General features: G+C 42.0%; 1 protein-coding gene across 2 annotated transcripts in view; it reads right to left on the bottom strand.

Moving 5' to 3' along the window:
• The window catches only part of SELP (selectin P), a 38,981-nt gene extending 24,099 nt beyond the window's left edge, over positions 1-14,882 (bottom strand). The window contains exons 1-3 of one of the 2 annotated variants that reach the window (XM_032389401.1): positions 11,668-11,745; positions 3,530-3,620; positions 1,496-1,882 (exon numbers count right to left, since the gene is read on the bottom strand). In XM_032389401.1, coding sequence (XP_032245292.1) covers positions 1,496-1,882; positions 3,530-3,620; positions 11,668-11,670 — 481 coding nt within the window. In that variant the 5' untranslated portion in view covers positions 11,671-11,745. Of the gene's footprint in view, positions 1-1,495; positions 1,883-3,529; positions 3,621-11,667; positions 11,746-14,754 lie in introns of those variants that run through there. The other variant, XM_032389400.1, reaches the window with a different exon arrangement.
• Positions 14,883-15,779: the final 897 nt, after the last annotated feature.

Raw genomic sequence — 15,779 nt, forward strand, 5'->3', positions numbered from 1 at the left:
GAAAGTAGAGGAAAGTGGAGGAAGAGCTCTGAGGGGAGGTGTTTATATAATTTAAAGAATTTATTTATTTATTTTTTACTTTATTTTGTTTTTTATGTTCAAATAGCCAGCATATAGTACATCGTTAGTTTTTGATGTAGTGTTTAACGATTCATTAGTTGGGTAAAACACCCAGTGTTCATCACCACACATGCCCTCCTTAATAGCCATCACCTAGTTACCCCATCCCCCCACCCTCTCCCTTCTGTAACCCTCAGTTTGGTTCCCAGAGTCCAGAGTTTCTCATGGTTTGTCTCCCCCTCTGATTTCTTCCCATTCAGTTTTCCCTCCCTTCCCCTGTGGTCCTCTGTGCTATTCCTTATGTTCCACATAAGGAGTGAAACCATATGATAATTGTCTTTCTCTGCTTGACTTATTTCACTTAGCATAATCCCCTCCAGTTCCATCCATGTTGATTTTAGAACATACATAGCAGAGTGTGGCATCTGTAAGATGACTTATGAAAGAAGAAGCTTCAGAGTACTCAGGACTGTCTTGCCCAGGGCCGTCAAGTCTCTCCCTAGCCACAGTGTTTGTGCACTACATGGGGCAGGAGGGGCTCCTCTATGTGAGAAGCTGCATCAGAAAGATGGAACAAGCACATGAGTACAGGAAGACCAAGCTTCCATGCATGTCTGCTTACTTGGGAACTGCTTACTTCATTGAGAAGCAAATACCCTCCCAGTTACCTCTTCCCTTTCCTCACACCCCAAACCTCTCCCAAAGTCCATCACACCTGAACACAGGTTGTTGTTGAAGGGAATCTAAAGCATTTGTGATTCTTGGTCATGTTCTCATGGTGTCTCATGAGAACGTAGAGCAGAGAGTACAGTAGCATTTGTGTCTAAAAAACACCAACTTTGGATCATGAGTTTGAAACCAACTCCACCATCAAGTAGCTTAGAACTTTGAGCAGATCCCTTACTAGCCTGAGCCTTTGTCTCATCAGTGAGATGAGAGTACTAGAGGACCCAGTTGATGAGGTTCTCCCAAGGACTAGACGAAACTAATACGAAATAGACTACCGACCCATGAACTAACAGCAATGCCTGCACCATACTGACGTGCAGTAAGTATTAGTTACGGCTGTGTCTCCTGGGGGCAGGGTCAAGCTACCTTTCAACTTCTACTAGGGCAGAGTGGTGCAAAAAAGCTCTGGACATAAATTTTAGGAAACCAAAACTTTCTGAGCATCTACTTCATCAGTTATGAAATGAAGAAGATGGGTCAGATGATCGTAAAATTATCGTAAAATTCTAGTTTCAAAAATCCAGTTTTCTCTAATCCTGATCTTATATTCTTCAAGGTGCTCAGTAACACTGCTTGATTGTAGTTTATTCTTTGTTCTCACATCCCTGACTTTGTGACTCAATGTTACCGACACAGTGGCTATATTAATGAACCAGGGAAGTTATTTGTTTTAAACAGACAATCTTCAGAGTAGAGAAGATCCTACCTGTATAGCATAGTGCCCGCTTCCTTTTCCCACAAGGCTCATCATTCCACTTGCCAGGGGCCAACACACTCTTGATGTAGATCTCCACACAGTCCTGGTTGTTCTTCTTGTTGTTGGGCTCATTGTCAGCCCAGTTCTCAGCGTCTTTGGTGAGAGGCTTTTTGGTTCCCACCCAGGTCCATTTATCATTGATCTTCCGGATCCCAATCCAGTAGTAAGAGCTGTAGTAAGGTATGACATCATTGAGGTAAGCAATTTCTTTTTTATTCTGGATGGCCACTAAATCCGTGTAGTGCTTCTGGCAGAATACCCGGGAATAGTTCCATGAATATGCTTTCGTGCTGTAATTATAGGTCCATGCTGCCACTTCTTTCTGCTTTATTAATTCTGAGTAAAGGAGAGTGAATGCCAGGTTAGCATCCCTAACCAGAAGGATTCTGTGAGCATAAATACACTTCTATATAGTCAGATGAGCTTCTGACTGGAAAACAAATATTTAAAACATGACTCTTTTATGTCTAATCTAGTTGTTTTAAGGAAGAAGAGTAGTTTCCATCTTTCACCTAAAAATATATACATGAAGTCAGAATAGGAAATTGTACTCTGAGGATCCTTAGTATTAGAGATTTGAAATCATAATGGTAACAGAGTTGGGTCGTCTAATCTTCTCCTCCTTTTATAAATGGAAGAGACATATTAATTAATTTGCCCAATTTAAATGACACATAAAATGTCTTGGTGGCTGCTTTGAATCTACAGGTTCTGCCTCTTCACATGGAAAATAAGATGCTCTATGATCTGGAGTCTAGCTGCTGGCCCAGCCTCATCACCCACCATATTTACCTTCTTAGCAAAACAGACTCCCACTTTGTATTTTTGCAATGCTCTTCCTGCTATTCTGGCTGCCCTCCCCACATATGCCTTGTAAATTTTCTTCACCCTACTTTCCATGACTTGCCCAGGTAGGCTTGCCGCTCCTTCCTCCAGGCTCCCACTGCACCTCATCTCTGCTTCCACCTCCCTTAGCACTGGGTATTGGAATGTCTCTTCCTGTGACATGGTAAGATGCTAGATTGTGAATCCTGATAGTGGTCTGTTTTTCTCTCTGGGTCCTTCACACCAAACACAGAGCTTGGCACTTAACAGGTGTTCAATAAATACTTGTTGAGTGAAAGACAACATGTTTGTGACGGAGACAGGTTACAAATCAAATCTCCTGATCTGCAATCTTACACTCATTCCACCTCTTGACTATTTCTCTTTGTTAAATTACTCTGTGTCCTCCATTTCCGCTCACTCACTTGTTAAAACAAGCCTTTTGAAGACATGTTTGTGATATTAAATGAAATAAAGTATGTGCCCTTCAAAAGTGTAAGGGCCAGTCTGATGGAAGATACTGTTTTTGTAGCCAGTGGGAACTCACCTGGGCCAGAAGAGGCCAGATCCCACGTGAAGAAGTAAGTGTACAATGCAAGCAATCAGACCTGGAAGTGGCTCTCTTTCCTGTTTATAGAGTCTTTTTCCTATTCAACCCTGTCCTCTACTGCCCACATGAGGGTCATTTATGTTTGTCTCTCCCTCCCTGACACCTCTATTGAATTGCTTTGCCCTAAAACTTTATTTTGGAGTCACCAGGGCTGCATTATTGACCTCCATGGAGTTTAGGCAGTTTTGCCTTAATCTGCCTCTTCCTCCATAATAAAATATTCAAAACTATATTTTACAATTGCTAATAAATTTTACAATTTACTATATATATATATAGTATGCTAAGACATTTTTGTGGGTCCCTAACGGTATTGTGGACCAATGCCCGCTGTGTCTAATGGATTATTGGTCCTGGAGATGTCCGTTTCAGTTTGTCCAGAGTTTTCCAGCAATGTGATGGTGTTGGGTGCATTTTTTTTTCCAGGCATTTGGGTGGGGAGAGTATTCCCATGCCTCATAACAACTGACTACCATCCTTAAATTCTCCTACTTGGAGAAGGTCCCCTCATTACTCAGGCCCAGATGAAGGGTTAACATAAATTTTACCAAAGATCAGGGCACTGAAGCAAAGGAGTTGGACAGTTCTGAAGATCACTCTCTGAAATCTCCAGTTCCAGATGGCTTTTAGGCACCTGGCCTGAAACAAGAAAAGAAAACTTCTTTTTAGCATCGATGTGAAATCAATGGGGCCAAAAAAATTCTTGTTAATAATCATTATATTGAGTCATAATCCTCCCTGTTTCCATCAGTATGGAGGTTCAAGCCCTCTGCTTCGTTCTTATTTCTCACTGCTCTGTTCTGAGTTGTACCCTGAACCAACACCGAGGACAGAATTTGTTTCTTCTTTCATTCGACAAATATTTGTCAAGTAACTACTTTGTGCAACTAATATTTTTTGTTTATGAAACACTTTGTAATAAACACATAAGAAAAATATTGTCATTATTATTATGCAATAATCTCCCTTTAAGAACTAGTATGCCATACCCCCGAATACTAGGAAGTTGCATGCAAACTCCCTGACTGACCTATACTTTGATGCACGGGGCATCAGTGAATTGTCCTGTGCTATGCCATCTACTCTGTATTATTGATCTATGTTTTATCTTCTTGCTTGACAATTTCAGCCTATGTCCACAATATTATTCAATATTTAATATATATGCAAAGTACATATATATTTTAATACATATAATAAACTTATTCCCTTTGGATCAATAGCAAGTATTATTTCTAATGAGTTCCCTTCTGTTGGGATTTCATCAAATCTGTTAACATTTTAAAAATATTTTAGGCAAATAAGTTCCAGGAATACTCATCTTGTGCAATTCCTTCCTGTCACACATGAAAGAACTGAAGGTTGGGGAATCTAAAATCACATGTGCTTTCAGGAAATTCAATCTTTTAAATTTTGATTTATTACCTTTTTTGTAAAGAAGTCAGATGTAGTGATCAAGTAAAGACTTTAAGCTTAAAACTGTATTATATTAGGTTACAATTCTGCATAGGTATTAAAGGAGAGAAAACAAATAATATAAAATTTCCTATTATCCGGAACTTAGTTTTTTTTTTTTAAAGTGATGAGGGTTATTAGATCACTATAGCATTTAATTCCACTGGAATGAATATTAAGAAATGATGTGACATTTATTGTAAAAGGCTATTCTTTACAATGTATTGGACATCCCATCTTTTATTAGTTTTAAAACTTCTGACAAAAAAGTTAGCTTTCCACTTAGAAAGGTGTGAGAGCTTGTACAATTTTCCAAAATGCTTTCAGAGGCGCAAGCAGCAAAAGTATTACAGCTGAAGAACACGATAATGTAGATCTCATGAAGGAGACCCCAATATTTACCTTTGAACATGTGCTGGATTTCTTCTCCAATAGACTAGAGGAGAAATATAGTGTTTGCAATCTAGTGGTGCTCTCCGTGTGCCCTTTGGAAGTGTTTGTCTCCCTGTACATTTCTCCGTAGAGCATTTCTAGGGGTTTCTCTGGCTTTAGGGAAAGTTCAAGGAAGTGTGTGGGAGGCTGGTCAAAGGAGGCTCCTGCTTCCCTATCAGTGTCCAACTCCAGCCATTATCCCAAAAGCGCTGTTTCACATTTTAACTAGTTTGTTTAAACTTTGAAATATGGTTTAAACAGAATGGAGAGAGAGAGAGAGTTTTTAAAATTTTAAGGTTTTCAAGGTGGATGTTGGGTTAACATAATGATTCTTATTCTTGCAGGACTTTTGAATTCCTTTGAAAGTCTGATAAGAGCTACAGTCAGGTTTCTTAAAAAAATGCACAGTTGCAGGGTTTTTTTAGACAATTTCAGTTGGTTCATGGACTCACTAAGTCTGTCCGTGTTTAATGGACCACAAGTTCAAATCTCTGTGAAATTCAAGGCAACAGAGTAAGTCACTGGCAACGGACAAGGGTTTTGTGTGTGAGCCTGGAGAATGGGTGATGCCTAAGAATCTTCCTTTGAGTGGCCATTTTCCTCTGAAATTTCCTTGGGGTGGGCAGGCTTTCTCACATCTGTTCCTGTTCTACAGTGTCATCTTCAACTCTAAGATCCTGGAGATTTAAGGACTGTTCCCTGTGTTACTAAGCCACTTAAGTGTTGAAACAAGAGGAAATGTCTCTAAGAGAAATGGCCACGTGCTCTGCTAATCTTTCCTTAAGTCCTGGCAGTCAACTTCAAACTAGAAGTCACTGGGAAACAGTCTGTGACTGGGTCATTAAAATCACATCCTGTGCCTGGGTAAACCTTCATTAAAGCTGCTTCACACTGTGGTTCTCTTTAATTTTACTTTTCCTAAGAACTGAAAAAATGGGGTGAAGAGAGGGGCAGAGAGAAAGTGCAAGACCAAATGTTTTTTCCCTTGCCCTCACTTTGCTTAGGAGGAGGTACTGGATGCCAGCAGGAGTCCGATGGCTGCCTGTATCAAAGTTGGCAGAAATGGTACCATGGAAAGCGATTCTTTCCTCCTATGTTGTAGACCACAGCTTTGTGCTTTTAGAGGCAGAATTGACACTGTCCCGCCCTGGACTGTTTGCCTTCTGCCCCAATACTGATTTCTCTCCTTCCCCTTTGGTTCAGGTTCTTTAACTTCCTTGTTTCCCTTTATTCTCCAGCCTCCTCCAACCACCAGCCCACGAAACTGCTCTTACTAACTTTACCACTGAAATCCTAATTAACAAACCCAGTGAACACTCTCCCTTCTTATCTTCCTTGACCTTTCTGCAGCAATAAATACTACTGAATACTTCCTTTTATTTAAAATGTTTCCGTTGGCTCTTCTTTTGAATCTTATCTGACATCTTGAGCAATTTTGATGAGTCTTCCTCTGAGTCTATCTCAACCCTCTGCTTGCACTTGTAGAGATAGAGAGTACCCTGGGGTCCTGCCTCCATGACCCTATTCTCTTATCACGCATCTGCTTTCCTGAGGTCTTCTTCTGGTCATCTGTGTGCCAAATGGCCCCCAGGCAGCATCTCCAACCCTGACTTCCCTCCTGAGCATGACATCTGCAACCCAAATGCAAAGCAAGCATATGAGTGTGCAGTTGGAGAATGCTGCTGGCAGAGGCTTCTCAAGGCCAAGATGACTTAGGTCTGAATCTCAGCTATAATAGAGAGCAGACGCTTCATGTTTAATAAATATTTTATGAATGAATGAACAAATAAATAAGAACAATGGCACAGGAATGACTGAAAGTAAGAAGTGGGTGCTGAGTAGGAAAATACTGAAAAAATATGTGATGATTATAGCTCAGTATTTAAGGGCTACAGCAGTAATTGTATCAAATTTAAAAGTATGTTATGATTAAGTAGAAGAGTGTAAGAAAGTTGTACAAAAAAAATGATCATGGTACTTTGTCTCATTCTATTTGCGTGTGAGAGAAGCAAGGGGCATGATGGCTCACATCCTGTGTGAGGGAACAAATGAGTAGGACTCACTCTCTTAACACCGTACGGGTAAGATAGAAGGATATGTGGAGAAGTGGGGAAATTGAGGATTTTTATAATGGGTGGTGTGTTTCAGGAAAGCCTGGAGGGGCATCAAGTAGCAGCAGCTCTTAGAAGTTGGGAACGAGAAAGCAAATTTCAATTTAACCCTCTGGAGTGAGTGTGACTCTCAGAAAGCCTCTAGCACCAAAGGGGACTCATATAATAGGCATAGGTTCCTACTAGCAGACAGTCTCACTGACCTGAGGCCTGAGACCCTGAAGTCCTTCATCAGGTGGACCATGGAGGTTCAAAGACCAAGGATCTTTCTCCTTTGTCCAAACCCTTCACATCAACCTGTCATCAAATCCTACTGACTTTACCTTCTGACCAGATATTTAGTCATTCTCCAGATTTCCACTTACCATTAAGGTACATAATTCTTTCCTTTCTGCACATCTTCTAATTGGTCTCTCCTCAAGTTACTATCTTCAAGTTACCCATGTTCAATTATTTCTCTATAATGAAGTCAGAAAGATATTCCTAACACAAAAACCTGATCATATCACTTTACTATTTAAAGTCCATCAGCTGTTCCTACTCCTTGAGCAATAAACACAAACTCTTCGAGATGACACATGTAAGACCCTTCGAAATGTGGCCTCTTCTTTTTGTCTAGTCTCATCTCCTGCCATTAACTTTCAGTTTATTCACCCCCACACAATTCTACAATGCATTTATAACGAAACATCTTGTAGTTTCCAGAATGCCCTGTATGTGCCCCATGTTCTCCTTATTGCCCAAAGAACCCTCTCCTTCTCTGTGTGCCTAGCTCTAAATCCAAAAATCTCCTCCTGAAAGGAGACTTCTCTATCACCAATCCTCCCCTCCCCCCCCACCGCCCCCACCAAGACAGGCGCTCCCCCTTACTCCCTGTTCTTTCCCATTGTTTATTTCAGTAGCTATTAATTTATCAAATGCCTACAATGTGTCAGGTACTCTTCAAGGCACTGGCCTTAAAATGGTAAAAACAGATACCATTCCTGTCCTGTGGAATATACAATCTATTGAGGAAGACAGACAATGAAATGCCAATAAATACACAGCAGTTCCTAACAAATAAACACGAAACCTGGAAACTAGTGATAAGCACTAGGTAGGGAATTAAAGTGGGGTTATGTGGTAGAGGGACTGGGTGGTTCCCTTAGGCAGGGAGCTCAGGGCAGATCTCTCTAAGAAGGTAATTTTTAACTGAAAGCAGAAGGGCCAGAAGAAGCCAGCCAGGGAGAATCAGGAAGAAGAGAATTAAAGACAGAAGGAAAAAGTGATGTGAAGGCGTTGAGTGGCAGCAAAGTGTGGAGTGTTCACAGAACATGAAGCATCAGTGTGGCTGGAATAGAATGAGCAGTGGAAGAGCATGACATGAAGCTGGTGACAGATCACTTCGGGGCTTTAGGAACTAAAACAAGGGGATGAGATTTTGTTCTAAATGCAGAGGAATCAGAGGCTGGGGTGTTTTAATAGAGGCAATGATGTGGTCTGATTGATGTCGAAAACTGGGAGGTCCTAGAGGTTAATTGAAAAGGTAGTTTTGATGAGGGAGCTGAGGGCACAGCACAAGCTAACTCCCTGCAACCTACCCCCCTCCCAGGCGGGATATGTGTGAAATTCCTCAGGCATTGCTGGCTGTCCAATAACAAAGGAAAGGGAAAAACAAAGGGCTAACTGATAGAGCTCACAGTCATGCAGGACAGGAGTCTCCATCAGTTTGCAACTGTCTTAATGATTTACAATAAAAGAGCAATCTCCAGAAAGCTATAGACTCAATTTCCTGGAACCCTAACATCACCCTCCCTTCCATAGGATAGAAAATCTTATATCACCAGTCACTCCTCACAATCCCAGTGCAGCTCTTTCTGCCCACGGGTCCTGTCCCCATGCTATAATAAAAACACTCCTTTTGTACCGAAAAAGTCTCAAGAATTTTTTTGTGGCTGCCGGCTCCGAACAACCCCCCGCCCAAATTACATCAGGTTGGGACTAGATCTTGTGAGTCTGATGTAATAGTGCGCAGAAGGGATCTAATTGTCAGGGCTCTGAACAGAGAAGCGTCCTGAGCAGATGCACCTGATTATGGCGGTTTTGATGAATTAGCTGCAGAGAGGTTGTGCTGTGCAAAGGGGAGGCTACTGTACTAGTCCCAGCGGGAGTAAAAGGGGGTCTGACTTGGGCTGTGGGCAATGGGAATGCAAAGCAGGGAGGTAGATGTGAGAGTCATGGAGGAGGCAGAACTACACAAATTGCTGGTGGCAGAGTCCAGGTTTCACAAGGCATCACAACTGCACAATACTTCCCTGAAGTTTCTGAACAGTAGTGGTGGTGGCAGAGCACTGATGTTAGTAGCCCCAGCAGCTTAAAGGTAGAAAATGAAACACAGTGGAAAAAAAAAAAAAGAGGTCTCTAGGCCAATAGCAAACTAGAAATAAAGACAGGCAGGAACCCAGGACATTAACACTGAGAATCAAAGCACATATTTAAATTAGACTACCAATCACCATTATTTAGGTTGAAATACTAGCATTAAAAATAAAGTAGCATACCTAATTTTTAAATAGTCCATTGGAGCATGACTGAGCTATATCCCTACAAATATAAAGGAATCATTTTGTATTTGACTTTATGAAGTTTCTGTCTGCTTTTCAATCAAAGAAGTGAGACACCTAAAAGATAATGTAATAAATGTCATTCATGAAACCACCATGTGCCTACTCTCTAGGATTGGTCCAGGGTCTTTTCTCAGTATTGCCCATTATGCAGCAGGTCATTCTGATTTTTGAAAATTTGATTAGTAAGCTTCCACTTACAGGATTCTGAAGCTACATATTCTAAGAGCCAGTGGCCAGCCCCGGAGAAGGTGAACCAGGTAGCTTCATTTTGAAAAACAGGTAATGAAAGAGTAAGAACTAAAAGCCTCAGACCTAAAATGGTTAAGGTATAAATGGAAGAAAATCCAGACCTGTTCCCTAAACCACTAGAACTCTGACTAACATCAGCATAATTTAATTGCAAGTTCCCAATCAAGAGCTCCCCTCTCTGAGATTCATCTCATTGAAAACACCCCACCAGATAAACCTTAGCCTCTTTCCTCAGGTCCTAGAGGTTAATTGAAGCCACTCTGAACTTGAAGCCAAATTTACACACAGAGGGTTGAGGTTCCTGAATCCCAAGAACCAAATGTGCCCAGAGGCAAAGGAAAAGGTCTTACTTTTGGAATACTGAAAACAGTTCTAGAGCTGGAGTCCTCAGCACTTGATTGCAGAGTTCCAGCCCAGTTTCAAGATGCTAATGGAGGAGCTTCTAAGCATAAAGCACAGGAGGCAATAGAGTGGGGTTTTTAACCTAAGACCCATGTGCGGGTCGGGGAACCCACTGTACTTGTCCAGAAAGCTTGGTGTTTATGGGGATGTTTGCATTTTCATCTGGGATGAAGAGTTGTATTTTCACTAGAACCTCAAGGAATCCCACGATCCAATGTGTTAACATACTTCTGATATAGAGGAGGATCCCAAACTGAATAGAAGGAAGAGATGACTAACTCCTTATCCATGTAAGTTGACCAACACAGAGGATGTATGATATGCAAAAGATGAGACAAAATCAATCCACATTCTCATGTCATTGGAGTTCAAACTCACGACAGACTCAAACTCATTCCTGTTCTCTTCACAGTCTTCTCTATTCTCCCCAGTACAGAAAATCCCCATTGCAAATATTTGAGAAGTGTATCATAGTAAAGTAAAGAGGTGGGGTGAATCATGTATGAATGCTGCTTTCTTCTGGCATCCCATGGAAAAGGGCTCAAAAACAGAGAGAGCTGATTCCTTGCTAGCTACAGATTGCAGGATTTTGGACCCTGGGACTGTGGGAGATACTCCTGGTAAGTCAGAAGTAAAACCGTGTGTCTTATCTGTTAACGAGTTCAAAAATGCCTAATTTTCCTTGTATCTTTCCTGGATCCCAAACTCCACAAATTTTTTCTTTTTCACAACAATAATAGCTGACATTTACTAATCAGCTACCACGTGCCAGCCTCTGATTTAAATGTTTTTCAGTGCAATCTTATTTAATCTTCACAATGACACTATAAAGTAAAGTGTTAGAACTTATTTATTTTACAGTTGAAGAAACCGAATCACTAACAGGATGGAGACTTAAGGCAGAAATGGAAACCATGCGGATACTCCACATAAGTCCCAGCAGACTCCTAGGGCTCAGAGAGGGAACTAGGAGGGCTGGGACGAGACCACATTCAATCACAGGTTGTCCCGGACACCTGCTCAGCCTCGCCTTCAAGCCAGAAAGAAGAGCAATCCTGGAGAAGGTGGCCAAGGGTTTACCAAGATCTGCAACATGAGAGTTTCTGTAAGCTCCAGAAGGAAAAACAGCAGCAGGGGAGCCAAGGGACAGAAGTCCAGGTCCAGACAACGTCAAGCCTAGCAGTGCGGCCGTAGGTGAAACTCCTGGTCTCCGTAAGACTCAGGGGCTTCATTCATCACATGGAAATAGCAACGTCAACCCCCAAGGATGTTAGAGGGTCAAAATGGACCGCAGGTTTGGACATGCTCACACTTCAAAGGGCTATTCAACATAAAGTGCCATGACTACTGCTCTTCCTCACTTTACCTGCCAGACTCAGCCTCTACACCGCCATCTCATCCAGTTCCCAGAGTACAGAGAAAGGAACTTACCATCTCCTCTGCGCCTCGGCTTCCTCTCTGCCGTCTGCCCAACCCAGACTTCTTATAGTCTTGCTGCCTCCCCTCAGTGTCAAGCTGTTTAGAAAAGCAACTTCCTATTCAAGTTCCAGAAATTCACCACAGCCCTTCCCATGAATTTGGATGTTGATAATACAGGAGCGGTTGATAATACTTAGTAGCAGTGGTCACCGGGGGGTAGGTGGTTACCTACTTCCATGGAGGATGGTCTGGAGACAGGGGCAAGTGTGAATCACTCCTGGACATCCCGGGCTGAGCAGCGCAGGAATAGTGCCCACACCCCCAGGGGTCAAGTTTCCTCTGATTATGATATCAGCCCCAATTTAAGGTCGTACGTTTGGAAAATATGCTCTGTCTTAATCATAATGTCCCAGTGTAAATTTTCCAGTTATTGTGAAGTCTCAGTGAATGTTAACAATTCCAGCAGCCTTCTGAGGCAAGGGAGCAAAAATAATAATACAAAATAATAAGGTAGGAAAGGAAAAAGCCACTGAGAAAATCCTGGCCGGGGGGTGGTGGGGGGAGGTGTGATTGCTGGAAAGGTTTGAAATGAAATATAACAGACATGGGTCATTATTAGAAAAGAGCTTCTGCTTCTTGTATCAGAAAAAAAAATGTAAACTGGAAGTTTCGTGTGTGGGAGTAGGAGGTGTTGGCTCAGTGCTCTTCAGCCTGGGCTCTGTGGCTGAGCCGCCTGAGTCCCATGTTGGCCACACGTGTGTCTCACCATCAGGCAAATGACCTAAACTCTCTATGCCTATCTTTTTTCCAACTGTGAAACAGAATGACAGTGACAGAACTCACCTGACAGGTTGTTGTGTGGTTGAAAGAGTTAATACGTGGAGAGTGCTTGAAACCATATCTGGCCCACAGTGGGCACTCACCCAAAGTAAGCCATTGTTTTTACTTCTCAGAGTTGTTATCAGCCAGCTTCAAATCAAGTGTCACGTACTCAGTGTCAAGTCAGAAAACCCTACCTCCCGTTTATCTTCTTGGGGTTCTAGTTGTGCAGTGTTGGGTGTTATTCTTCATTCTCTCCATGAGTGTTACAGCTTGTAAATAGGCATCTTGTGGGTAGATTAAAAATGGAATAAGATGGAAGGATCTGGAGAGAAGTCCAAAGATAACGATGATTTAAGGAGTTTGGGGCTGCATTTGCACTGAGGAATTTGGGCCCAAGAGGAAGGGATTAATTATGTAGAGGTAGAAAGCCTGGGCAGGGAGGTGGCAATGAAGGAGTAACAGGAGGGGAACGCAGATACTGAGAGGGGAGAAGAGGGGGGCAGCTCGAGTGATGCAGTGGTTGGGAGCCCCGGCCCTGGAGCTGGACTGCTGGGCTCTGCCAGCCACCGGCGGTGTGTCCTAGGCAACTTACTACCCTCCTCGGGACTCAGTTCCTTCAGCTATCTCAATAATAAACAAAGATAACAGTCACTGCGTGGAAGTGTTAGGACCATTAATGGATTTATATGGGAAGGGCTTGGAGCGTACCTGGCACACAGAGAGTGCATGTGCATGGGGGCTTTTGTTTTCCTGAGACTTGCCTCCTTTTCCTCTGTGCTTATTTTCACTCTCCAGACCCTCTTGGCATTGCCTCCTTTTAAAAACATTTCTCAGATGGGTATGAGGGAAGGTGCTCTGTAGACTGCAGGTCCTTATTGATAATGTGTTTTAAGTTGGATAATGTTAAGTTTTAGGGAGCCTGAGGGAAGTAGAGAAGGATTTCTGGGAAGAAACATGGTGGGGAAACCACTTGACTTTGTTGAAAGGCCGTTCAGGCTGAAAACCTGAATACCATTTGCTTGAATGGATATCGTCTATGTAGAAAATTTGGATTGTTTCTATTTATGTGGCCATTAAAAATACAATATAATGTCAATGTAGTTTAATAGGTAGTGTGATTTATCTGTTCCATATGTTTTCTCATCTCTTCATCGTCTACGGGCCCCTCTGCTATGTTAGTCTTCCTCTCCTATTGTGTCTAGCAGAGGGCAAATAGACACTCAACAAATACCTGTGATTCATTAGTTAGATTGATGACTCTGGGCAGACACGATGAAAATGCTCCCTCCCTTCTCCACTTGGATTTCTACTTATCCTATTACATCATAGATGCATTCATACATGCAACAATTATTTGCATCCCTCCAATGTTCCAGGCAGCATGCTAGCACTGGAGATTTGGGAAAACCCTAGTGGACCTCACACTTATTTTTTTTTTTAGGGAAGAGTCATTAGATATTAAATAAAAATCACACGAATAAATGCAGAAAGAAAAAAATGTGTTACAGTGAAAAGATATGATGGGAACTTGACCTGAGGAAGGCTCCCAGGGACAGTGACTTCAGAGCTGAGGTCGTACTTCGAATAAGCATTACTACATCAGGTAGGGAGAACATTCTAGGTCGGTGAAAGCTTAGAGCAGCCTGGGAGCCTCTGGACAGCCACAGTGGCTGGAGGGTGGTAAGGGAGGCTGGACAGGTAGGGAGCACCTGGACCGTGCCCAGTCTCAGGCCATGTTATGGCTGTCAGCACGTGCACCACCTGTCATCCTGTGAAATAGAAGGCAGTTCATTACTCCTCTACAGCTGGTACCTCTACTCAGAGAACACTAGGGAACTTTCTACATAACAGGCTGGAAGATGAAAGGCTAGAACTTTAAAAAGAACATATAGCTCCTCCCCCTTATTGTTAATATAATATGTTCATTGTTAATTAGAAAAGAAAGAAAAAGACAAGAAAATTCAGAAAAGTACAGAGAAGGGGAAAAAGATCTCCCCTAATACCGTGGAATTGGAATGGAATTAGAATCCCATTATACACTCAGTACCATGCTTTTTTTGTTTTGTTTGATGATATATCATAAACCTTTGTGATGCTTTAAAATATATTTCTGCTGTAGTTACAATTACCCCTGCAATATATAAGTACATCTAAGTAGAAATACACATACAACGTAAAGATGAACAATGAAAGATAAAGTTAACTCTTCCCATGGCTTAAATGGACTTTATCAAAACTTCCCAGAAAGGGGGAAATGGGAGAAGAAAAACAACTTACCAGATAAAGGGATCCCTTGTGGCTTATTCTCCTGAAGTGTCTGACCCTCCCCTGTTGGCTGACACAGTCATGAACAAAGATGTCAACCCTCCCCATACAGCTTTTGGAAGATATCACACACAAGTCTCTCGAGCTTCTAAATCTTCTGCTTGAAACTCTATTTAAATTGGTCTGTGGTGTTATGATTAAGCATTTCCTTTCTCTATCTGTGCTCTCCAGTTTTTGAAAGGGAAGGAAAGGCAGTGAAATCAGTCATCTGGGCAAAGGTCTCAGACAGTAAACATGTCCACACACATAACCTTAAATAGCAATTGGATTCTCAGGACAAATTCCACATTACCATGTTTATGCCCTCTCAGTCCCACCCTGGGGGTTCATTTATTCATCTTATAGATTTTCATGAGGATGTGCGCTGCACTATCATCTAAGTGAATAAGACACAGTCCCCATCCTGAAGGAGCTCAAAGACCAACGGACAGACAGGCACAGAAACAGATCATTATAAACACAGTGGGGGAGCCAGCATATGCACCCATTCCTGCAGGAGCCACCTGAGAGGACAGCTAACTAACGAAGGACCTGCTGGGGGCAATGGAGAGTGGTTAGAAGAGGTGCTTGGAGCCTACGTCTCTTCAGGTGAGTGGAAGAAGTGGGATTCCTTTGTGCAAGCTCAGCGGCTGGACATGTACACACAGAAAATACTCTAAACTCAGCAGATGAATTATGAAGTGGTATCTCACATTAAAAGCATTTTTATTCTCCCCAAAGCATATTGTTTCTGGGGCCCTTTGATTACCAGAAGGCTGTGATAACCACAGAGAGGTTATCACCCACATAAGAACACTAGAATCATAATCAAACGGTGACCTGTCTATAAATGAACACCATGAATAGAATATTTAAAAGTCACTGAGGAAATGAAGCAGAGATATTGTTAGATTTATGAGCTAAGATTGCTGAACACTTATTCTTAGTCCAGACTTTATGAGAAGCATTTAAATATCTGTATCTCACTTAATCCTCAC

The sequence above is a fragment of the Phoca vitulina genome, unplaced genomic scaffold (assembly GCF_004348235.1).
Source record: "Phoca vitulina isolate PV1807 unplaced genomic scaffold, GSC_HSeal_1.0 scaffold54, whole genome shotgun sequence".
Taxonomy (NCBI): Eukaryota; Metazoa; Chordata; class Mammalia; order Carnivora; family Phocidae; genus Phoca; species Phoca vitulina.